Raw genomic sequence first — 21,478 nt, forward strand, 5'->3', positions numbered from 1 at the left:
ACTGCTGTTTGTGGAGACTTTCTTTTTAAAAAAATTCATGCATGGGATGTGGGTGTTACTGGCTAGGCAAGCATGAAACATTTTTTAGCCAGAGCCATTTAATTGAAAAATTAACAATTCACTGCCTGGTGAATATGGGGTTGTAGCTCACTAGTCAGAAATGACAAATTACCACATGCATTTTACTGGGTGCTGCACTTCTACCTGCATCTCCCACTCTTATAAATTTAAAACACCGAACAATGCTCATAGCTGTCTTTTGTTTTCAGATCATTTTATTGAGGTAAAATATCTAGAAGTTGAGGTAACAATTTTGCATAGAATTAATTTATGACAACCAACACTTTACAACTAGCAACAAGTTTGTCAATTAACAAATCAGGTTTGAAAGCAGATTTTTCTACTCTTAAAAAATGAGCTATGTGACATAGTTCAACTTGTTCATTAATGCACAAACTGTACATGCAAGAAGTTCAACTGGGATATTAGCTGTATATTTGAAAAAGCAGCACAAAAATGAAAATCCTTGATTGAGACAGTCAATCTTCCATTTTCTGCTTTATTTGTTTGGTGCCCTAATTTTTTTGGCACAACTATTAAGTATTTTTACTACTATTGTTTAAGGTTTTAGAACAATTCCCTCATCTCAAAGGTCGCAAAAGAAAATCCCTGTATTTTGCTTGAAGTCCAGTAAAAAATATATAGAGTATTCTCACTGTACAAATTCCAGAGACATGGTCAACAGAATGTAATAATTAAGAAAATAGATAAAAATTTAGCCTCAAACAATTTTAGAAAATAATTTAGAACTGACTATTAAGGAATACTTTCAACCAGCAGCTGAGGCTGGATGAGAAAGTTATTATTCTACCATGATCCAATTATGAGCAATCCAGGGACTTTGCACAGCACAAGGTTAGGCAAGTTGATAATATTTCAAATGTCAAAACCAACCCTTACTATAATAAAGTCAACAGGAGTGATATGTGGGATGGCATGACATTACAGTCTATAATGAGCCATTTAATGACAGTTAATTATTGTTACTGTATCCTTAAGAGTTAGACACTAGCTGAGAAATTAGTTTAAAAAGCTTTTCAAAATATAATCCAGTATTTGATTTTAGCAATTTGGAGTATCTGGATTCAAAGCCACATTATGACTCACTTCCAAATGGACCAGCAAAAAGAGGAAAATATTAGAGTGACGAGACAGGATGCTTACAACAGGATCTAGGTGCAGGGTGAGACTGGAAAACAACAAGCATGGAAAAGTAATTATCTAAAGCAGATTTTTACAGGGTCTGGTTCATATCCACTGACGAGTGAAAACCAGACCAGCAGCAAAACTAACATTAAATGCCCCAGGACAGGTTTCTGTATCTGAATGCCAAAGTGGACTTAAAATTAATTCACATGTTGGAAATTTATATACAACAAAATACACACTGCAACACTCCTAAAATAACTAAAACAAAATGTTTTAGATTTCCAACATCGAAGATGATCAAAAAGCTGGAAACACTGTGGAGGTCAGGCTGTGTCTGTAGTGAGAAACAGTCAATGGCTATTGCATCTGAAATGTTAATTCTTTCCACAGTTGCTTACCGGTCTACTGAAAATTTCCCAATATTCTCTGTTCATATCAAAAAAATAACAATCGATCAAAGCTTTCAAAAATTTGAACTTTTCAAATTACGATAGGCTGGTTTGTTGTCATCATAAAATGGCACAAATAGTAGAATCCAAAAATTTGCTCAATTGACTCTGCACTGTGATTGACTTATGCTCAGGTTTTGCACACATTAAAAAAGTACATAAGGGAATAAAGCTACCTTTAATGTAATTTTGGCAAGATAAATATATAGGTAAAAACAATGACTGCAGATGCTGGAAACCAGATTCTGGATTAGAGGTGCTGAAAAAGCACAGCAGTTCAGGCAGCATCCAAGGAAAATCGACATTTCGGGCAAAAGCCCTTCATCAGGAATACATCAGGATGTAAAAGCAAAGTACTGCATTTGGGAAATAAATTCAAATCCATTAATAAAAAAAGCCAGTCTGTTTTCTTTAGGATACAAATAGAAGTGTCGTGAACAGAAAGGATAATAGGTGACTACTTCCGGTAGTTAAGACTATGATGAGAGAACATACAAAATTATACAAGATTTAGATAAAAGGGCAGGAGCCATTTGTCCTCCGAGGTGGGAGGCTGTGGAATTCTCTTCCAGATTATTGGTTACAGTTGTACTATAATAATAGTTCAAGATGAGCTAGAAAGTTAGTCTTTTTGTTCATCTGCAGGTTAAAACACTGAATGATTGATGGGCTTGTTTCAGTTCTGTAACTTCCAGGATATTTCTGCAGGTATTCATAAACAGAACCAAATTTTGAAGGTTTGGTAACTTCAGTGCTATCTTGGGCTGTTGTCCTCAACATTCATCAGGACACAGCGGAGCTGCTGGGGTACAATAAGCTTGGAGTTCTGGATAATGGCTCGCCAATGTAAAGAGTTTTCCATCATCTATAGGAGCCACATTGCTGTGTCTGGTATGGGTGCTTGATGAGTTCAGGCCCAAACCCTTCAACAATTGAATGCCTACACTGTGGAAACAGGCCCTTCACCCCAACCAGTCCACACCGACCCTCTGAACAGTAACCCACGCAGACCCATTTCCATCTGACTAATGCACTAACACTATGGACAATTTAGCATGGCCAATTCACCTGATCTGCACATTTTTTTGTCTGTGGGAGGAAACTGGAGCACCCAGAGGAAACCCACACAGACAACAGGTAGAATTTGCAAACTCCACACAGACAGTTGACCGAGGCCAGAATCAAACCTGGGACCCTGGCGCTGAGGCAGCAGTGCTAACCACTGTGCCACCCCAAAGGCTCAGCACTACAGTAACCTTCAATTTCAATTTCAGATACTAGGTGGCAGCACTAAACCATGACATGAAATATAATAGTCTGGACGTCATAGGGAAAAACAAGAGTCTCAGACAGCAGTGAGGCAAAGAGTGAACTGAGAAATCACAATGTAAAAAGACTAAGGCCATTTGGCCCTCAAGCCTACTGTGACATTCAATAAGATTATGGCTGCTCTGATTGTGGCCTCAACTCCACTCTTCAATCTGCCCTCCATAGTTCTGGACTCCCCAGTCAATAAGTAAGCTGAGTCATCCTTGAAAACACTCAATGAGATAACCTCCACTGCTGTGAAGTGAAATGCTAAACATAACTCAGAAGAAATGCCTCCTCATACCCAACTTGAATGGGAGACCCTATGTTTTGAACCACTAGCTCTATCTTTAAAGGGAAACACTTACCCCACCCTTTCTCAAAACCTCAGGTTTCAATTAGATCCCCTGCCACTCTAAACTCGAGGGGGTATAGGCTCACCTGCTCAATTTATCCACATAAGACAAACATTTTCTTCACAGGAATTAAATTAACTTTGTTGCTAAAGGACAAGACACCCACACAAATAAAACTTCAGAAATTGTTTATGATATTTCAATGCTTCTATGTTTTGCGATATGGATTTCAGGCCTTCCAAACTGTCATGGATCAAAGATAGTACAACAAATATTGTTTTAACCAGCCCAACACTATCGATAAAAGTGGCAAAAATTATATGACTATTGTATTTTACTGAAACTTACTGTATTATTCTGTCCAATTACTTTTTAAAAAAAATTATCTCAATGTAAATTACTTGTTGTTCAATCAAATGGCCACACAATATCAATAGCTGATTCAATTGAGTGTCAATTTCTCCTCAAATATCACAATCTACCACAATGTCAGTAGTCAGAGGGAACCTTCAAGGTTCTGTGGTGGTACATTTTATTTAAGGCAAAGTTGCATTATTATTTAAGTGGTTTATGCTGTAAATAAAGTATAACAGTGATGTATATTCCCCCTAAATATGTTTCTATTATTTAGTGTGATTTATATTGATTACATGGGCCTCTTAATCAACTGGAATATTTAATCAACTTCTGGCCACCTAGGTGCCAGTTCATAAATTCTGCTGTAATGATGGGGTTCTGCATAAAGTTAAATTTCTTAGATACTAAAAGTTGATCAAAGATAAAGTGGAGGGATACAGAATGTAGATAACAGTTCACAAAGGCTATCACTTGCTCAGGAAGATAGGAAAGCAGTCATACAACATTGAACATTACTTTTCCATTTTAAAGTTATGGAGAGGAGCCACTCCTGAGCGATTCCACTGGTTGTGCTTGGTTAACTACAGCGTGTATGGTACAACAAAGGGCCATCTTAACATTGCAGAAAGAAGATGAAAGTAGAATGTTAAACCAAATAATGCTGCATATCACTAAAGCCAAGCTAGTGAATCTGTAAGCATTACAGAAATACAATTCAGTGTGAAGGAAGAATGAGGAACAAGTTAGTCTCATTAATACATTGCCAAACAGCATACTGTCTGTCAGATGGGGTGAGCTGCTAATATTACAGTGAGCTCATCTATTGAATCCCTCTCTATCAAATGTATGAAAAATAGAAATTCTCTGCTATATGGCTATTACTAAAACAATACTGTACGTAAGAGAATAGAAGCGTTTCCGCAAATTACTCCCAAGTAATTCTCTGGCAAGATAAAAAATACACTACAAAACTTATGACTATACTGTACACATTCAAAAGGAAAGTTACAACTCCATCTGTGTAAAATGTCTGTAAAGTACTCTTCCACAGAATCCTCAAGATAGTTGAAAATCTTTCGAACAATGTTGCCTCCAGGCACAGACTGCGTTGAGAAAGTAGCGGCACTTCTGAACTGCATTCAAGTCGATGCTGGTGTTGAATCATTCCCAGGTGAAGCAGGTGGTGATGGTACTTTAATGTTGTGAGGCAGACGGTGAGTATAGAAGAGAATATAGGCCTGTGCTTTACAGACTTCATCCACAGTGCAGATCGTTACTGTGGAATCATTACAATGGACCCACAAACCTACCAGAGGCAAAAATCCCAATTACAAAGTAAATTAGTGACATAACATTGAATGCGCATTATTTCAACAAAACTGCAATTTATTCATTTCAACTTGGTGCCTTATACAGGACAAGCTTCCTAAGATCCACTGTCAGACATCTTCTGGATCTAGGAAAGGGGAAGGCAGGAATTCACTGACAAACTACCACTTTTCAAATGGCAGATTCAAACTGAAACAACCCAAGTAGTTCTTGCTAAAAGATGTCCAGGACAAGTCAGGGTCACACACAGCCAATCTCCAGTCAGTCCCTTATGGGGAAATATTCATTGTTGCTCATTACCAAGGAGTGCCCCTCAACAGTCTAATCAGCTTACATCTAGCAAATTGAGTCAGAGGTTTACAGCACAGAAAAACCCCTTCAGCTCACTGCATCCATGCCAGTCAAAAAACCTAACCTATTCTAATCTCATTTTTCAGCACTTGGCCCATAGCCACGTATGCTTTGGCATCATGAGTGCACATCTAAATACTTGCTCGGTATTCTAAGGATTTCTGCCTTTACCACCTTTCCAAGGAAAGAGTCCCAGATTCCCACCACCTCCAGATGAAAATTTTCTCACATCTCCACTAAACCTTTTGCTCCTAACCTCAAATCTATGCCCCCAGTCAACAATTCCATCCATCAAACAGATGAGTCTGTTTCGACCCAACGCCCCATAATTTTCTAAATCTCAATCAAGTCCCCTTTAAATCTCCTCTGCTTGGAGGAAAACAATCCCAATCTGTCCAATCTCCCTTCAGAACAAACTGTCCAGCCCAGACAATATCCTGGTAAAGGTCCTGTGCAGCCACTCCAGTGCTATCACATCCCTCCTAGAATGTGGATTCCAGAACTGCACACAACACTATCTACAGCATAACCAACACTTAAAGATAAGTATACTAAATATCTTAACCATTTAATCTATCCTGACAAGTTAAGTGACCAGTGTATATGCACACCAAAGTCCTCTGGTCTCTGCTTCCAAGGATTCTATCATTCATCATGTGATCCTTTGCCTCCTTTGACAGTTTAAGTTTCTCCACCCTATCTGAAGAGATCTATTTATATCAGGCAATGGGCCACAACTTCAAACCTGCACTTAATGCCATGAACAAAGTGAGTCACAGACAATTCTTAGTGGTGTAGCAGTGTACTCCTGAAAATTAAGGAAAGGCAAATTCTTCAAATGATTGGAGCAAAGAGAGAACTAGCCCCTGGACAAATCTCACTCTTGACTTGGAGTTAGAAATGTCACCACATCTGCCACCTCCACACTTGTAATTAAGTACTTGGCATAGTCCAAACGACAACTGGCCTCTCTATCTGCTGTAGTGAAGACATCTGGGTATGTATAATATGAAGGGCAGCACTCCGCCAAAAAGAGTGGGACAGGTGAGAAGGCAGGACTTTCATGAACTACTGCTGCTAAGCGATTAAAAATGTACACTGCCAACATTATTCAGCATCATGCCCTAACCATCTACCAGAGTGAATGAACTGAGCTCCCAGGTTTATTGTTAAGTGGTATGGATACAGCTGTGACTTCTATCAGCACAGGAAGATCTAGGTTTGGACCACACAGTTTCATAAAAACTGCAGAGGATATGGAGGAAGCAGGAAATTGAAACCACAGTGCAGCCATTTCTTTCCCCAGCCAGCGTGTATTTGTTTTAAATACTGTTGTTGCTCCCAGAATGCATTTATATGCAGAGTTGAACTCAGTATTTCTGGGCAAATATGCATTCAATAAATTTAAGAAATTTGGATTCCACAAGTTATCAAGTAATTACCTAATGGATTTAATTTGATTTCAAATCCTATACTACCCATTTCCCAACTCGGGAAGTTCAACGCAAACAAAAAGCACATACCTCCATCTGTACTGAAGCAGTATGCTGTATAATGTCCAGAGCCAAAACCCTTTCCGTGATGCATGACCACAGCTGCCAGGTCATATATGAAGCTGTTGGACCCAAAGTCTCCTGCCAACTCTCTGCAGCAGTATGGTTCCATATTTAATAGCTGGTCAAAGTTCACATGTACTCCTATCTTCTCACGGTGATTGCGACCAGACCACCTACAATGCGCAATGACAAACTGCATAAATTACAAACAGTGACAAATCCAATTACAAACCAAACGCATGCAAACAGAATACAGTTAAAACTTCCTAAGTAGAAGTTGTAAAAAAGAATTAACTTTAAGACAAAAACCAGTTTAATTACCGAAAGCGTTTGAGGTGTAGTCGCATAACCTGAGGTAGTTTGTGGACCATTAGCTGTTTCTGAGCTTCAGTCAGGACCAATGGTTTTGAAGATGACTTCCTGCGGTTTCCTAGAACATGAGGCAATATTTGAACATCATACTTGATAAAGGCTCCAATGTAATTCATTAAATGCTGCATCACTGATGGATGGTAACTGCATCAGAATTCAAATTTAGCAGTATAGTCAATTCTCAGTTACAATGTTCAGTTTTAAATGTGAAATAGATGAAGCTGGTGCCAGACATGAAGCCTACTGAATGGTTTACAATGAACATTTCAAGTTCCAGGGCTCATTGAGCACATCAAATCAGGATGATATAACACAAGCGATGAGTGTTTCTGGCTGCTAACCCAGAAATCCCAGGTGCCATTTTCACTGGCATTAGGAAGATGTGGTGGTATAGAAATGCGAAACCAAAATGTTTGCACCCTGAACTCTCCAAAGGAGTATAAATTTGATGACAAATGTAATAAGAATTGAGAAGAGTATCTTTGAAAATACTCAGACTACATCATTTTTGGCATAGTGTTAAAGGGGAATCTAAAATCAGAAATATTTTAGTGTGTTGAAAAAGCTTTGCATTTTCTCTGCTGTTTTTAGTCATAATATTTCTCAGAACTAATTCACTATGAAATACTTTAGGACATACAATTCTGTCTGACTGCAAGTTAATCCATACCTAACACATGGAATTGAGCAAAATTAGAATTTAAAATATTGGGCACAATACAGGTTGTTCTGTTATAACACGCGCTCCGTTAACGCAAATTCATCATAATACGATTGACGAATTGAGGACACTTGCTACAGGGCGAACTTTTAAAGCGTGGATTGATTATAATGTGATTCTGGTCCCATTAGTTTAAATGGTGCTGTTACGTGATTTTTTTATAACATGGGACTGCACAAGAACAGAACTACTGTATAGCAGAACTGACTATTTTGAAGCTAAGAAATGATGTGGTGGCAATTACAATTTTAAGTTCCGACAACCATGTCAGCATTGAGCAAACTCAAGGGTAGCAATTTTCCACACCCAGTAGAGATGTACTCTTTGTACAATAAAGTAATAAAGAGGAAAAAACATGTAACAGGTACAAAAGGAGGAAAACAGAGGCCCGAGAGGAATAGAGTGCTGTGTGGGAAGGGACCTCAAGAAAGCAGTTAGGAAACCAGAGAGTGGCCATGAAAAGGTAAGATTACAGAGAACCCCAAGATAAGCTTACAGGTATGTCCCCCGTGGGAAGAGAATAACCAAGAAAAGTGTAGGGCCCACTGGGAAGCATGGGGCCAGTCTTTGCAGGAAGCCACAGGACATTGATACTGTTAAAGTGAATACTTCACATCTGTCTTTACTCAGTAAGAGGATGCAATAGCTCTAAAGAGTTGTGCTCCAGAACTTGGCACCCCTAGCCAAGCTCTTCAGGTTACAATATTGGCATCTGACATGGTAAAATGTCCAGGTATGTCCTGTACAAAAGGGCAGGACAAATCTAACCCAGCAAATTACTACCTGAGCCTATTCTCGATCATTAGTAAAGTGATGGAAGGTGCCAACAGCAGTGCTATCAAGCAGCTCTTGCTCAACAATAGCATCCTCAGTGATGCCCAGTTCGGATTCCAGTCAGCTCCTGACCCTCATTACAGCCTTGGTCCAAACGTGGACAAAGAACTGAATTCCAGAGTTGAGGTGAAAGTGACAACCGTTGACATCAAGGCTGCATTTGGCTGGGTATTGCATCAAGGAGCCCTAGCAAAACTGGAGTTCTCCATTGATTGCAATCACACCTGGTTAAAAAAAAAGTTATGTTGAAAATCATTGACTCTGCTCATGGACATCCTTGCAGTATCCCTTAGGGTGCTACCCTTGGACCAACCTTTTTCAGTTGCTTCATCAATTACCATTTCTCCTTCAAACAGTCAGAAGTGAGGATGCTCACTGCCAATTGCACAATATTCAACACCATTCGTGACTCCTTAGATACTGAAGGGCCCATGCTCAAATGCAGCATAACATGGATAACATCCAGGCTTGTGTTGACAGGGCCACACAAATGGTGCCACATAAGTGCCAGACAAATACCCTCTCCTACAAGCCCCCTGACATTCAATGGTGTTACCATCACTGAATCCCTCACCATTGATCAGAAAAGGAAATGCACTATCCATATGAATATTGTGGCTATAAAACCAGGTCAGAGTCCAGGAATACTGCAGTGAATAGCTCACCTCCTGACCTCCCAATAGTCTGTCCACTATCTACAAGGCCTAAGTCAAGAGTGTGATGGAACACTCCCTACTTGCCTGGACAATAGGCGCTCGAAAGACACTCAAAGCTCGACATCATCCAGGACAAAGCAGCCGCTTGATTAGCGCCACATCCACAAACATTCGCTCCCTCTACCATCAATATTCAGCAGCAGTGTGTACTATCTACAAGATGCACTGTAGAAATTTACCAAGGCTTCTCAGACCACACCTTCCAAAGCCACGACCATCTCCATCTAAAAATAAAGGCTGGCAGATACATGGAACACCACCACCCATAAGCTTCCCTCCAAACAACTCAATTCTGATCTGATATTTATTAGTGTCCCTTCAATATCGCTAAAATGGTATTTTGGTTTCCCTACCCCAAATGAAGTGGGTCAAAGATGGCTATGGACCTAGTGCAGGAAGGTGGGACTATAATGCACTATAATGGATAATGGCACATCTGTGGTGATATAGACATGGGCTGTAGGACGACTTCTGTACTAATAGTCTATGATCCCACGATTCTAAAAGGTAGCTGACCACCACCTTTTCAAGGATAATTCAAGACTGGTAATAAATGCCAGTCCAGACAGACAGTGACACCCATATCTAAAAAAAGATTTGAGCAAGCCCAGAACAATGATAATTGAGGTCAAAGGTGGTTCTCTGAACAAGGAGGGAAACCAGTTATGACACTGAGTGCAAGCACTTCCCTAGTGATCAAAAATGCAAAAAGTCAAAACAGTGGTCATAACAGCTCATAAAACAGGGCCACTGGAGAACACTAAACAGAGACCTACTCTCTTGCAATGGCACACCCAAGATAAACAGCTGAACTGAGGAATTGGTCTGAAATATTAGATTAGAAAACCTACGTCATTTAATCAGTTCAAAATCTGATAATGAGGGTTGTGAACGGAATTCAACAAATCTGGTATTTGGTGGTAATTCTAGGAAAGAAAACAGTAAACTTCACCTGGTCTACTAATGTTCTCCAGGGAAGGGAGCTCATTACCCTTAGCCAGTCAGGACTGCAATCAATTCCAATCCCTTACTCTAAGTATGCCTTATGCTATAGCAGAATAACCGAGTCATTAATAATGGTCACGTAACAGCAGTTATGGGTTATTTTGTGAAGATCACAATCATGAGCCTCCAGCAATAAACACCAAAATACATTTCCAAGAAATCGTCATTTTATCAATGAAAAACCAGACACTGACTTACAAACTCCTTGTGACAAAGCAACTACCAACATGGCTCCAACCAGCAGAGACAGTTTGCCCTCCGATTCCCCTGGATTCCTGTTTTGCTAGGGCTCCTGGACACCCCACTTGGTCAAATGCTGCCAACTCTGCTCTTTATTCTATGTTTAAGTTTAAATTTCCGATTAGATTGAATTAACAGCACGAAAACCAGGCTATACAGCCCAATAGGCACATGTTGATTAGGCTTCACATGCATTCCCTCTGACTCTACTATCCCACAATGCTTTCATTTTCTTCATTACATGTACTTACTTAACTTCCCTGTAAATGTATTTATTTGCTTATCTCAACTACTCTGTAAATATGAAGGGTGAGCTGGCTAAGGTAGATTGGGACATTAAACTGGAAGATGTGTTGCCAGATATGCAACAGCAAATATTTAACTAATTAGTTAACAATTTGCAAGAAATAAATCTGCTTAAGGAACAAAACCCCACAGGAAAAACAAAGTGTCTTGACTACAGATACCAAGTGAAGATAGCACCCCACATCCTGCTCCCTGCCCTTCTTCACTGGGGCCTTCCCGAACTCTCGCTGGGAGTACAGACTGAAACGAATAGCGAGGGGCACGAAGAGCAGCATTGCCTTGCAGTAGGAAGAAGTGGAGGGATCAGCAGACAGAGGGTGGGTCAGGGAGGAGCAGAGGCCCATCCAAAATGGAGCCAAATCTGGTCACGCAGGCAGAAGTCAGACCCAGCACAAAAACTTAAAACTCAACTTCCAATGCCAGACTACATACAGGCCCTGTCAAGTGACCAACTTTAAAGAGGAACAACTTAAATTGGAGCAATTTAAAAGGAAATTTGCTGCATAGGGAATAAGGAAGTGGAGACAACAAACAAGCATCTAGTTTCATCGGAGAAGACAACCAAAACATCCCAAAGAACAGTGTGAAGATCAGTAAATAAATAATCCTGATGAAAATAAGTGGAACTAGAAATGGATATACCCCCAGGCCAGATTCCTAGGATTTTTGATTGCAGCCTTCAAAAATTCCCCAAGTTCTTAACTGTTGCCATGGATTACAACACTATTCAGCAGTGGAGGAGAAAAAAAAAGGAGACTATAGGCTAGTCAGCACAAAATCGATTGTCAGGAAATTGTTGGAATGATTAAGAGCATGGTAACGAAACTATAGAGTCACAGGTTTATGAAAAGGTAAATCCTGTTTGTGTGGAAGTCGCCTAAATAGTAATTAATAGAACAGGAGAGAAGGAACAGCATATTATATATTTGAATAAGGTTCACAATCCTGACTAGAGACTGGAGCAAAAAATTTAAACAAGAATCGAGGATTAGTCAAAGAAGAAAGTGTGTTGAAATAAAGGGAGCATTTTCAGATCAGCAAGCTGTTCTGAGTGCGCATCACAAGGCAAGCCAGAAAGATTGGGCAAAGTCAACAATAAGTGTTATAGGAAGGATATTATTAAACTGGAGAGGGTACAGCAAAGATTTACCAGGATGTTGCTGGGAATGGAGGGTTTGTAGGTGTGGACTATTTGGACTAAAGGGTTTGTTTCCATGCTTGTTGACTCCATGACTCTAACTGATCCTATCCAAACCTGCAGAAAGCCAAGTCTGCAATCAGACTTCAAAGCCACATTAGAACAGATAGATGATACTACACATACATGAAACAATCATTTTCAGTCACAGAAACAGATGACTGCCCAGAGGATCAGTGCTGGGGTCCAGTTAGTCACTATCTGTATTACTGAGTTATAGGAGAGTACTGAGTGGAGGATTCCAGTTCACTTGATACAAAGTTCAATGGGAAAGTAAATGGGGGTAGATGCAAAGGCGCAATTCTTAAGTACATGGACAGGAAAACAGCAAATGGGGAAGTGCTAAGTTATTGGTTTGGAGGGAAAGATAAATGAGCAGAATATATTTTAAATGGTGAAAGAATGTGAGCTGTTGGTATGCAGAAAAATGTGAAACATAAGCTTACCTCAGTAATAAGAACCATAAACTAATTTTGATATTGATTGTTGTAAAAATCTAACTCATTCATTAATGTCTTTGAGGGAAAGAAATCTGCTATCCTTGCATGGTCTGGTCTTTATGCAACTCCTAACCCACAGCAATGTGGTTGACTCAACTGCCTTCTGAAATGGCCAAACTCGAACTAAGGAATATTTTCTTTACCTGCTACACCACGTTAAATTGAACTTTCTCCAGTTTAGGACACAGCTGCTAATCAATTTTAACAGTCTGACACTAAACAGTGATGCAAATACAGAAAGAATACCAGATTGTTCTTTAATTCTAAATCTCCAGGAAACGTATCCAGTATACGCTCTTTACTCACTGTTGCACTGGTTACAGGCATAAATTTTCCCTTCCAAGGCTTCTGTCTCTGTGAATTTTGCCAACATTTCTGTCAATGAACAAGGATACTGGGAAGCAGCTTCTTTCCCATTGCAGTGGTATCTCTCAGGAAATTCTAGAGAAAGGTCCCAGAAGGATTCAATCGTGTTGGATTTGTTGTCACAAGCAAGGCATGTAACCTGTTTCAGAAAGATACAAAGCAGTGATATAACTAGTGATTGACCTCTCATAATTCACTCCTAATTGAATAAAGTGCCCAATTTCATATAGTAAGGAACATTCCAAGTTCATAAAACAGACATCTCTGGGAAACCTTAGCAAGTCCGGTAGCATCTGTGGACAGAAATCAGAAATTACATTTAGGGTACAGCAACCTTCATCAGAACTTCAAAAGTTCATATCTTAGTTGCGTTTGTAGAAGACCAGCCTAGTAGCATTTCAAAATAGAAATAGGTGCTCATATGAAGCTGGATCAAGTTTATATTTAAATGCAACAGAAACTTACATGATTAATAGCTTGCTTCCATGTTTTTGAATTTTATGAACATTAGCCAATTTTGTAGCAAATACATAAACTGGCTTATGCTTCTGTCAACAAGTTAAAGCATTTTTTCCTGGGTTTTCTGGATCAGTCTACCAAAGAAATATTTTTAAATAAAGCTGTGGTGGGTATTTCAGTATCCCAGACAAAAGGATAGTCAGAAACAGGGGTTGTCTCTCAAGACAGGCATGTTCAATGTGTTCCACAATATCAAAGTCTATCTCAATGCAAGTCTGTCATTGCAACTAAAAAGCTCTTTGAGAATCATTGCTAACTTGCTGGTACAGGTTACTATAACAGCACTAGTTGATAAAAGGCTGGTGAAGCAATTCAGCTGGTCTCTGTGCTCGAGTGGATGCACACACAGGACTAGCAGGTACCACACCAGATTGGACAAATCACAATGCCAACATTAACAGGCTCAGGACACTGATGCAAGGATAGATTTTGAATCAATAGCCCAGATTAGTGGCAAAGTTAAAAATGCACCCTGGTTCCTTCCAGCCTGTCAGAATGACAATGCAACATTAGCCTGTGAACTGCTTGCACATGTAAATTATGAATGACCGGACCGGTCAGGAGCCAACTACTTCAGCATGCTGCCTTGCGAATGTCAAATGTCCCAAAATTCAAATCTCTTTGATGAACTGTGCATTCCACCCATGTATTTTCATTTGTTTTCCGTCTCCCAATGAGGTCTCCCCAAATTCACTAACTGCATCCTCCAAGATGTGCACCAATGTAGTCACGCTGGCAAACTCTGGCAAGATGCTCACAGCATGCTAGGAGAAAGTGAGGACTGCAGATACTGGGAGATCAGAGCTGAAAAATGTGGTGCTCGAAAAGCACAGCAGATCAGGTAGCATCCAAGAAGCAGGAGAATCGACGTTTCGGGCATAAGCCCTCCTTCAGGAATGAGGAGGGTGTGCCAAGCAGGCTAAGATAAAAGATAGGGAGAAGGGCGTTGGGAATGCGATAGGTGGAAGGAGGTTAAGGTGAGGGTGATAGGCCGGAGAGGGGGTGGGGGCGGAGAGGTTGGGAAGGCAGTGCTGAGTCCAAGGGTTGGGACTGAGATAAGGTGGGGGGGAGGGGAAGTGAGGAAGCTGGAGAAATCTGCATTCATCCCTTGTGATTGGAGGGTTCCTAGGCGGCAGATGAGGCACTCTTACTCCAGCTGTCATGTTGCTATGGTCTGGTGATGGAGGAGTCCAAGGACCTGCATGTCCTTGGTGGAGTGGGAGGGGGAGTTAAAGTTTTGCATTTCTTGCGGTTGCAGAGGAAGGTGCCGGGAGTGGAGGTTGGGTTGGTGGGGGGTGTGGACCTGATGAGGGAGTTGCGGAGGGAGTGGTCTTTCCGGAACGCTGGTAGTAGAGGGAAATATATCCTTGGTGGTGGGGTCTGTTCGGAGGTGGCGGAAATGACGAAGGATGATACGATGTATCTGGAGGTTGGTGGGGTGGTAGGTGAGGACCAGTGGGGTTCTGTCCCGGTGGCGATTGGAGGGGTGGGATTGAAGGGTGGAAGAGCGGGAAGTGGAGGAGATGTGGTGGAGAGCATCATCAACCATACCTGAGGGGAAATTGCAGTCTTTGAAGGAGGAGATCACCTGGGTTGTTCGGTATTGGAATTGATCCTCTTGGAGCAGATGCGGCGGAGGCAAAGGAATTGAGAATATGGGATGGCGTTTTTACAGGGGGCAGGGTGGGAGGAGGTGGTGTAATCTCGGTAGCTGTGGGAGTCAGTCGGTTTATAGTAAATGTCTGTGTTCAGTGGGTCGCCAGAGATAGATAGAAATGGAGAGGTCTAGGAAGGGGAGGAAGGAGTCTGAGACGGTCCAGGTAAATTTGAGGTCGGGGTGGAAGGTGTTAGTAAAGTGGATGAACTGTTTAAGCTCCTTGTGGGAGTACGAGGTAGCGCCGATACAGTCATCAATGTAGCAAAGGAAAAGGTGAGGGCTGGTGCCAGTGTAGCTGCAGAAGATGGACTGTTCCACATATCCGAAGAGGCGGGCATAGCTGGGGCCCATGTGGGTGCCCATGGCTACTCCTTTGGTTTGGAGGAAGTGGGAGGATTGGAAAGAGAAGTTGTTCAGGGTGAGGACCAGTTCAGTCAGTCGAAGGAGTGTGTCAGTGGAAGAGTACTGGTTGGGTCAGTAGGAAAGGGAGAAGCAGAGAGCTTTGAGGTCTTCGTGATGGGGGATGGAGGTGTATAGGGACTGGATGTTCACGGTGAAGATAAGGCGTTGGGGGCTGAGGAAGCAAAAATCACGGAGGTGGAGGGCGTGGGTGGTGTCCCGAACATAGGTGGGGAGTTCTTGGACTAAGTTGGACAGGACGGTGTCGAGGTATGCAGAGATGAGTTCGGTGGGGCAGGAGCAGGCTGAGACAGTCAGGTTTGTGGATTTTGGGCAGGAGGTAGAAACAGGCGGTGCGGGGTTGTGGGACGATGAGGTTGGAGGCGGTGGATGGGAGATCCCCTGAGGTGATGAGGTTATTGATGGTCTGGGAGATGGTTTGGTGGTGGGAGCTGGGGTCATGGTCAAGGGGGCAGTAGGAGGTGGTGCCCGTGAGCTGGCGTTTAGCCTCAGCAATGTAAAGATCGGTGCGCCAAACTACCACAGCGCCTCCCTTGTCTGCCGGTTTGATAGTGAGGTTGGGGTGGGAGTGGAGGGCTGTATGTTGCGAGGGGGTGAGGTTGGAGTGGGTTAGAGGGGTGAACAGGTTGAGGTAGTTAATGTCATGACGGCAGTTGGATATGAAGAGATAGAGGGCGGGTAAGAGGGGTGTCCAGGTGGATGGTGGATGCGGCGAGACATTGAACAATTCTTCCTCTGTGCCTACTACTACAACCAGGATTCTCACCCACCCTCTAACGACCCCATGTCCCACCTCCAACACACCCCATCTACCTGGACACCCCGTGCTGGCCTCTTACCCGCCCTCGAATCTCTTCATAGCCAACTGCCGTCGCGACATTAACCGCCTCAACCTGTTCACCCCTCTAACCCACTCTAACCTCACCCCCTCGCAACATACAGCCCTCCACTCCCACCCCAACCTCACTATCAAACCGGCAGACAAGGGAGGCGCTGTGGTAGTTTGGCGCACCGATCTTTACATTGCTGAGGCTAAACGCCAGCTCGCGGACACCACCTCCTACTGCCCCCTTGACCCTGACCCCACCTCCCACCACCAAACCATCATCTCCCAGACCATCCATAACCTCATCACCTCAGGGGATCTCCCATCCACCGCCTCCAACCTCATCGTCCCACAACCCCGCACCGCCCGTTTCTACCTCCTGCCCAAAATCCACAAACCTGACTGCCCCGTCCAACCCATTGTCTCAGCCTGCTCCTGCACCACCGAACTCATCTCTGCATACCTCGACACAGTCCTGTCCCCCTTAGTCCAAGAACTCCCCACCTATGTTCGGGACACCACCCATGCCCTCCACCATGATTTGCGCTTCCCCAGTCCCCAACGTCTTATCTGCACCATAGACATCCAGTCCCTATACACCTCCATCCCCCATCACGAAGACCTCAAAGCCCTCCGCTTCTTTCTTTCCCACCGACCCAACCAATACCCTTCCACTGACACACTCCTTCGACTGACTGAACTGGTCCCTCACCCTGAGCAACTTCTCTTTCCAATCCTCCCACTTCCTCCAAACCGAAGGAGTAGCCATGGGTACCCGCATGGGCCCCAGCTATGCCTGCCTCTTTGCCGGATATGTGGAACAGTCCATCTTCTGCAGCTACACTGGCACCACCCCCCACCTTTTCCTTTGCTACATTGATGACTGTATCGGCGCTACCTCGTACTCCCACAAGGAGCTTAAACAGTTCATCCACTTTACTAACACCTTCCACCCCGACCTCAAATTTACCTGGACCGTCTCAGACTCCTCCCTCCCCTTCCTAGACCTCTCCATTTCTATCTATCTCGGGCAACTGACTCAACACGGACATTTACTATAAACCGACCGACTCCCACAGCTACCTAGATTACAGCTCCTCCCACCCTGCCCCCTGTAAAAATGCCATCCCATATTCCCAATTCCTTCACCTCCGCCGCATCGGTTCCCAGGAGGATCAATTCCAATACCGAACAACCCAGATGGTCTCCTTCTTCAAAGACTGCAATTTCCCCTCAGATGTGGTTGATGAAGCTCTCCACCACATCTCCTCCACTTCCCGCTCCTCCGCTCTTGAACCCCGCCCCTCCAATCGCCACCAGAACAGAACCCCACTGGTCCTCACCTACCAGATACATCGTATCATCCTTCGTCATTTCCGCCACCTCCAAACAGACCCCACCACCAAGGATATATTTCTCTCCCCTATCAGTGTTCTGGAAAGACCACTCCCTCCGCGACTCCCTCGTCAGGTCCACACCCCCAACCAACCCAACCTCCATTCCCGGCACCTTCCCCTGCAACTGCAAGAAATGCAAAACTTGCGCCCACACCTCCCACCAAGGCCCTAAGGGATCCTTCCATATCCATCACAAATTCACCTGCACCTCCACACACATCATTTACTGCATCCGCTGCACCCGATGTGGCCTCTTCTACATTGGGGAGACAGGCCGCCTACTTGTGGAACGTTTCAGAGAACACCTCTGGGACACCTGCACCAACCAACCCAACCGCCCCGTGGCTGAACACTAACACCCCCTCCCAATCCACCAAGGACATGCAGGTCCTTGGCCACCTCCATCGCCAGACCATGGCGACATGACGCCTGGAGGAAGAGTGCCTCATCTTCCGCCTAGGAACCCTCCAACCACGAGGGATGAATGCAGATTTCTCCAGCTTCCTCATTTCCCCTCCCTCCCACCTTATCTCAGTCCCAACCTTCTGACTCAGCACTACCTTCTTGACCTGCAATCTTCTTCCCGACCTCTCCGCCCACACCCCCTCTCCGGCCTATCACCCTCACCTTAACCTCCTTCCACCTATCACATTCCCAACGCCCCTCCCCTAAGTCACTTCTCCCTAACTTTTATCTTAGCCTGCTTGGCACACCCTCATTCCTGAAGAAGGGCTTATGCCCGAAACGTCGATTCTCCTGCTCCTTGAATGCTGCCTGACCTGCTGTGCTTTTCCAGCAACAGTTTTCTGCTCACAGCATGCTATCTTGTACTGGCCCATTAACTGTTCAAGAGCAGAAATAGTAAATGCTATGTTTTACTCAAAAGACACTGAAAGAGCTCATATTGCAAAATATCATTTACAGGATGTGGAAGAGAGATATGACACAGATAGTGCATTGGTATTATTTACCTTTAAAGAACTCTACAACATATTTTGTAACTCTGATGGATATTTTACTAAAGGTCGTTTCATACTTGCACAGTTCATGTGTTCACCTGACATGGTATTGATAACTGCCACTAACTTTGTAAGAAACTGGAACATTACACCTGAAATGATTGGGAATAGCCTCTCAAAAGTTAGCAATCTGTCCTCCTAGAACTGAGATACCAGAGCCAAAATGGTACAAGTTATCCACCATAAACCTATCAGACGATAATGTTTTTTTCCCTGTATAGGGTCACTGAGTCCTATAAATAGGGCTTACATGAGTGCACACCTCTACACTTACCGAGTTCTGTCCATGAATGAGTTAAAAGACTATGCCAAAAGTCTGAAATAACTATACCCAAGTCACTTGAAAAGACACAGATGCTTTTAACAACTGAAAAGTCAACATTGTTGGAAATGGAAAATGACTCCTAAGGTTGCCCAATTTAACATCAAACTCAAGTGATAACCTGGAGGAGTTTCAGTTTATCTGACGCCTCTTAATATTCACACAATGAGAGACATTTAGTTTACACTTGTTGGCCTTAAATTCTAATTACTTAAATCAAGGACAAAAACAGCAACCAACATTCAAATTTTCTTACCATAAATGTATACAATATAGAATCATTTTGTATGAATCAGCAGAATATATAAGCTCAAGTCAGAGCTTGGAGTGTAAACTTGTCTGGTGTGCGCTGCCTTCATGTCCACAAACCCTAATAGTAAAACAAACAGGCTTAGATCAAAAGTATGATTTGTAGATGAGGGAGCACTAATTATGAAGTCAGTTTAATTGCTCTTTAGATTGGAAATTGAAACCCAGATGAAGAAATACATCAGCATCATACCTCAAAGATCTTTTGATTTGTTCATAGAAGGTGAGCACTGGTAAGGTCAGCCCTAAGGGCTTGTTAGCCCATTTTAGACTGCATTGCAGTGGCCTTGGAGTCAAATATAGGCCACATCAGATCAGGACCGCTTTCTTTCCCTGGAGGAAATTAGTGACCTGGATGTGTTTTGCAACAACTTAGTACTAATCAATACCACTGAGATGGCTTTTATTTAAGGACTTTTTAAAAATTCATTGAATTTAAATTGCACCAGCTTATACACTTACTATGCTTTCAGCCCTGTTGGGGGCACATTCCAAGTCAGCCTCAATGGAATTTATACACAAGTGGGTTTTCCTCCTCTCCAGCCTGGGATAGGACAGGTTCTTAGGATCATGGACACAGTGCAGCATGGGATGCCCTCACCTACCTATCATCCACTCACCCCCTTGTTCCCACCACAGTCACCTGTTGGACAAACCTGCTCAGGCTCACTCACCCAAACAGCAGTGGTCAGTGCCTGCTAGTGAAAAGTGGTACATTTAGCATTATTAAATATAACCCCCTTTTTGCAACCTTGGCAAAGTTGTGTGCAGTATTCCTCCAATTTAAAAAGAATTGAACACTGCCTGCACAAGCTATTCTGAAAAACCCAGAACTAAAACAAACCCAGACATTTAATTCTTGGATTCGGATTTCAAACTTGAAGCACAAATTTTTTTTTCCGCAACTAAAGTGCAGTTTACAAACAAATTAATGCTGGTTCAGGAAATGATTTACTTGTACCTGATGTTAAAAGCTACACCAAACAGAATAAACAGTACTCTGGTCTCTCTCTGCCCTTTAATTATTTGATTTATTGTTAGCAATGGTAAAATATTTAGAGCAAATATACTGATATACTTCAGGCATTACACTTTCAAACAGATTTCTAGATCACAAAGCATTATGAAAGCAAATAATTTCCTGCTGCTGTTAAGGTTTAGGGACCTACCAAGATCTGGAAATTTACAGAAAACAACTGATCTGAAAAGGAACTGTTGTTGTGAACAGGAATTGACTTTGACACATGCTACTCTGCAAACATATTATTTTCTTCAATAAAAGTGGTTATCATGATCAAGGTTAGACTAAAGTGGTTAGTGATTAAACTAAATGACTAATAAAATAATTAACACAATTACTGTTTGCGTGCAAGTCAATACTGTTAAAAATAGCAATTTGGATTTTCAGATAAAAAGCCATTTAAAGAAATCCCAGGCTTCAGGAAGTATTAGCACGTCTCAAATGCCCTGCAACAATCATCCAAAACTTTAAAAGACTTTAAAACAGATGACTCCGTAACTAAAGAATTAGTTACTTGGTACTATAGAACTTGAGATATTTTGACAAAGGTTTCAATCTTGCATGCATCAGGATAATTTCTAAGAGATAACGTAAAAGGAAAGAGCATTCATCCAACAGGCTAGTGCTATTCGCTGCCATGTGTACTCTGATGATTGCACTGATTAACAACGACTAAAGTTAGCTGCCAAGCTTTGTTAAGATTTTAAACCAGGCAGACTAATTGGTCATGGCACTGCCCTGAAACTGATCGAGAATGGCTGTCACCTACTTATTTTGTTGAACTGAAATAAACAATGCATATGCATGTTCTGTTA

The 21,478-nt window shown here is 42.4% G+C and overlaps 1 protein-coding gene across 2 annotated transcripts in view; it reads right to left on the reverse strand.

The window, feature by feature from the left end:
• Positions 1–3,700: 3,700 nt before the first annotated feature.
• Positions 3,701–21,478, reverse strand: part of usp44 (ubiquitin specific peptidase 44) — a 47,416-nt gene continuing 29,638 nt past the window's right edge. For both annotated transcript variants that reach the window (XM_072562380.1, XM_072562381.1), the window contains exons 3-6: positions 13,114–13,312; positions 7,237–7,345; positions 6,883–7,088; positions 3,701–4,985 (exon numbers count right to left, since the gene is read on the reverse strand). In XM_072562380.1, the coding sequence (XP_072418481.1) occupies positions 4,819–4,985; positions 6,883–7,088; positions 7,237–7,345; positions 13,114–13,312 (681 nt within the window). In that variant the 3' untranslated portion in view covers positions 3,701–4,818. The remainder of the gene's footprint in view (positions 4,986–6,882; positions 7,089–7,236; positions 7,346–13,113; positions 13,313–21,478) is intronic.

Source organism: Chiloscyllium punctatum, chromosome 44 (assembly GCF_047496795.1).
Source record: "Chiloscyllium punctatum isolate Juve2018m chromosome 44, sChiPun1.3, whole genome shotgun sequence".
NCBI lineage: Eukaryota > Metazoa > Chordata > Chondrichthyes > Orectolobiformes > Hemiscylliidae > Chiloscyllium > Chiloscyllium punctatum.